This window comes from Trachemys scripta, chromosome 1 (assembly GCF_013100865.1).
Source record: "Trachemys scripta elegans isolate TJP31775 chromosome 1, CAS_Tse_1.0, whole genome shotgun sequence".
NCBI lineage: Eukaryota > Metazoa > Chordata > Testudines > Emydidae > Trachemys > Trachemys scripta.
The window spans coordinates 136,538,851-136,543,488 of NC_048298.1; the positions used below are offsets into that span (position 1 = coordinate 136,538,851).

Consider the following 4,638-nt stretch of genomic DNA (forward strand, 5'->3'; position numbering starts at 1 on the left):
GGGGGGGGGGGGGGGGGGGGGGGGGGGGGGGGGGGGGGGGGGGGGGGGGGGGGGGGATTGAAAATGGTGAACAGCATTTGAGACTACACAAAGGGTTGGAACTATTCTAGCCTTTTCATCAGGAATTTCTTTCTTTTAACTATAGATCGCAAGATATTCCTCCTTGAAGTGTAATTAGCACTTCATGTACAAACATAATTAATTCTCACCTTACTCCTGGGAGACAGGGAAAGGTAATTATCCCAATTTCTCAGACACAAAGACTGAAAAATAGAAAGGTAAAGCCAGGAATAGAACTCAAATGCTCAAGTCACCAGCCCTGAGCTTGCTTTTTTTTTTTTTTTTTTTTTTTAAATATGCTGCTAAACTGTTTTTATGAGAGAGCTGTATCTTTCACTACAGCAGTTCCTGGAAGCTTCTCTGTACATTGAGTCTGGGGATTGTATTTTACATCTAATTTTTTTTAATTTATAGTAGCACCTAATTTCCCAACTAATTAGGGCCCTATTTTGCTAGGTTCTGTTCACACACATAGTGAGAGACAGTCCCTGCCCCATAGACCTTACAATCTACATTGAGAAGACAAAGGGTTGGTGGGGACTCCCAGACACAAAGAGGTAAAGTGACTTCCCAAAGGCCATGCAGCAGGTCAGTGGCTGAGCTTGCAATAGAGCTCGAAGTATCCTGATTGCTAGTCTAGTGCCCTGTCCACTAGACCATACTGCCTCGCTGTACTTGTACAGCTCTAAACTTGGCATTTTATCTACTGGTTAATGTACTTCACCAAACAGCAACAAAAATTAGAACTGGTTGGAAAGTGTCACCCTTGGAAATTTTTATCTTTTAATTTCTTTGAAACATAATATTTATTGTGGACAGTTGACACTTTCTGTGAAAATTTTTGTGGTTAAAAACTTCAGACCAATATATGACCTCTTTGAAAAGTTATGAGTAGCTTCAAACAGAAATACAAAGGCAGCCTTAACTATAGTTGTTGCTGCAGTTAGAATATTGCATTTTATTTAGTGACTTATATGTAGGGCCCTACCAAATTCATGGCCATGAAAAACATGTCATGGACAGTGAAATCAGATCTCCCCCATGAAATCTAGCTGTGGGAGGGGAGAGACAAGGATGGGGATGCCCCAGCTGGGGGCTGCTACTGGGCCCCTGGCTCCAGCTGCTAGTCCCCTCTGGGCTGTGGAGAGACGGGACTTACTCTTCCCCTGCACAGCCACTCTCGGGGGGATGATCAGACCCACCTCTGGGTACCTACCCCAGCTGCAGGAAGCTGCGGGACTGGGCAACAGCCACAGGAGGTCGCCAGAAGTGGAGGTGGGTCTGATCTCACCCCCCCCCCCCCCCACTACACCACCACCCAAGCGTGGCCATGCCAGGGAAGAGCAAGTCCTGTGCCTCCCCAGCTCAGCTGGGACTAGGAGCTCCTGGGTGGGGTGCTCCCAGCAACACGGGGGAGATCAGACCCACCTCCACAAACCTCCTCCAGCTGCAGGAAGCTCCAGGAGTGCTGCCTTCAGAGCCCAACCCAGAAGTGAGGGTGGCAATACCATGACCGCCCTACAACACCATTGACCCCCCCCCCCCCCCCACACACACACACACAATCCCATTTTGGGTCAGAACCCCCACATATACAACACCATAAATTTCAGATGTAAACATCTGAAAATGTGAAATTTTCAAATACTGTGGCTGTGAAATTGACCAGAATGGACTGTAAATTTGGTAGGGCCCTACTTACATGAAAGTTGTTTATAAAGTATAGAGGCATGAACAAGTTTCCCTTACCCCACCTTGGTGGTGTGACATGGATGTTTGGACCACAAAGTAACACTGCCCAACAGTTTAGGACAAGAAATAAAGAATACAGTAAGCCACTGAAACTGTAAGGAGAATCTAGGTAGATAGGTAGGATGTAGTAAATATATTTAAAAAAACAAAATACTCTTGCTGGAAGGTTGCAGTGTAACACTACTTTTATTTTAGATTCCAGAACAATAACACACAGTAACTAAAACCAGAAAGATAAAGCAGGGTGCTTCCAAAGGCCGAGAGGCACAACTCATCCCACTTTAGGCAGGCAGGCTGGCTGGCTTTAGACTGACTGCTGCTAGGCCCAGATTGCACACTTCCCTAAGAGTCCCCTGCCTGCGATCACGACCCAGAAAACCACCCTGGGAGATTTAAAGTGACCACTTACAATTTTAACAGTGTTCAATATACAATCTCCTTCCTCATCCCCACCCCCACCCCCAAAAAGAGAAGAAAATGTCTGCTGATTGTCTTCTGTCTGCTAGCCATAGAACGTGTCCCTGCTGTGACTGGAAAGTGCATACCCTGCCCAGGAGGCTGGATGTGGTTCAGAGGGCAATGTTACTATTTTTCCAAAGAAACCCAGGACTGGGATGCCAGTAAGGAGTTTTGCAGTTCTCATAATGCCACACTTGCTGTGATAAAAGAACCATCACAACTGGTGAGAATAAGAAATTTCATTTGATTCTCTCCTAGCAAAGATCTTCATGGAATTACATAATATGGCTGGATCACTTGTGTAGACCTAGATGGGGCTGCAGATGTGGGCATTGGTGGGGGAAGGACAAGATTCTTGAAAATAAGGGACTGGTCAGATTATTTGAAAATTGAAAACTCAAAAATATAACTTTAAAAACCCTACCTGTTGTGGAACCTTGCTGTGGAATTTTATAGTAAAGTTCAGTCTAATGCTAGCAGGAACATACCAAGATGTGCTCTCTATGCAAGCACTCCTTGGCTTCTCTGCTGAGACTACCATGGTGCCAATTCTGGTGGTAGTGCTTTTGGTAATGCGGGCAGCCTGTCTTTCTGAAGTGGACAGAAGTCCATAAAAAGTATTCCAGTAGGCCACCAAAGAGATAAGTGGTAACTTCTGCTCGCTTTGGGTGATCTGTCCTGGATTTACATGTGCGAGCTAGAGGTTAGATGGTATCCTGATGCCTGAACCATATTGTCCTTAAAGTTTGAAAAATAATGTTATCAGGTTTACCATGACGGTCCCTTTTCAAAGAGCAGTTCTGTCTTGAAGAGTGACAGTAAAAATACCAAACCTGGTCTCCATGGTTATTGTGTCTCAGTATCTACAAGATGTTTGTTCTGCCTGCCAGCCCAAAAAATTCCCCTGGGCTCTTTACATCTTTCTGCAGGCCAAACCATGCCCTTGCTAACACCTTGGCAATACCATTGGCCCTAACAGGTTTGCACAAATGTAACTAGCTGCCTCTGCTTTTCAGTCTCTTCCTGAGCATCTGTCCCATCTGCCACATCTCCCTACTTCCTCTGGACACCATTGCCCTTCTCCCACAGCACTTCCAAACAATGTCACTTTCATTCTTTCCCATGTTGGTCTATGGAACAGCACTATCTACAGGAGCAGCAGAGGTGGAAGGGGGAGACTAGCGGCCCCTGCTGCCATTCTCACCATTAGCAGAGTTAGCTCCAGGAATGCACCCTACTATACCCACTATCCTATTCATAATCTAAATCTATAGAGCATAATAGGTACTGATAAGAATATGCTTTCTTTCTTTCTTTCTCCCCCCCCTTACAGGAGACTATTAACTCTTTTAAAGGAAATGAGGATTACTGGCTTGGACTAAGCAAAGGAGGAGAGGGATGGCAGTGGGTGGATGGATCTCCATTTACTAATACCATGTAAGTTATTTCAGCTGTGACTGGCAGGTGTGGGAGATATTGGCATACCTGACTGATCAAACCCAGAAAAAAAATTTAAGTTGCTCCCAAAGCAGAGTTGAGGAAGTGTCTGCATGGAATCTTGTTGAAAGTTGGTCAATAGATTTGCAAAACAATCAAAAGACTATGTTGTAGTTGCTGGTTAGGAGATTTGTGGAGAGGTCTGTGTGTGTGTACATGTGAAGGAGGGTAGAGCCTATTGGTGGTCCTGTTCCTTATTTGAAATGCCAGATTCACAATGGAATCAACTTTAGTCCCATGTTTTCATCCTCTCCAGAATTCAGTTGGAAAATGATGCCCCAAACTTGAACTGTGCTTTCCTTAGCATGAAGCAAATTGCTACTGTAGACTGCACATCTCTAAGATACTGGATCTGTATCAAAGAGTCCAGATGAGTTTTCTCAATCAGCAATGAAAGGTTTGTTTGATGCAAGTTGCAAATGAAATTTGTCTTCTGTGCTGTGTTGGAAGCATGTCCTCTGGAATGGTGGCTGAAGCATGAAGGGGCTTACAAATGTTTAGCATATCTGACACGTAAATACCTTGCAATGCGAGCTACAGAAGTATCTTGCAAACACCTGTTCTCTCTTTCAGGTGACATTGTAAACAAGAAGTGGGCAGCATTATCTCCTGCAAATGTAAACAAACTTATTTGTGTAACCCCTTTGGGGTTTAGAGAGCATGGCTCCTTTAAATCTTTTTCCTAGTGGGGAGGGGGAAGAGTAAGAAGAAAGGAGGGAAACTCCAGGGGGCAGCGCTGGAACTCCAAGGAGAAGGAGAGGCAGCCTGAAGCCCTGGAAAAGTGAAGCAGAGAGAACCTGCTTGAAGCCTGAGAAGGACAGGGCTGATCGGGGACACCCCAGGACAGGAGCCAGGAGGAGCACTGTGCCG

General features: G+C 45.3%; 1 protein-coding gene across 1 annotated transcript in view; it reads left to right on the forward strand.

Moving 5' to 3' along the window:
• LOC117885223 (C-type lectin domain family 2 member B-like) overlaps positions 1-4,395 on the forward strand; it is a 9,273-nt gene extending 4,878 nt beyond the window's left edge. The window contains exons 3-6 of the mRNA XM_034786462.1: positions 2,319-2,494; positions 3,605-3,708; positions 4,025-4,165; positions 4,342-4,395. Coding sequence (XP_034642353.1) covers positions 2,319-2,494; positions 3,605-3,708; positions 4,025-4,142 — 398 coding nt within the window. The 3' untranslated portion in view covers positions 4,143-4,165; positions 4,342-4,395. The remainder of the gene's footprint in view (positions 1-2,318; positions 2,495-3,604; positions 3,709-4,024; positions 4,166-4,341) is intronic.
• Positions 4,396-4,638: the final 243 nt, after the last annotated feature.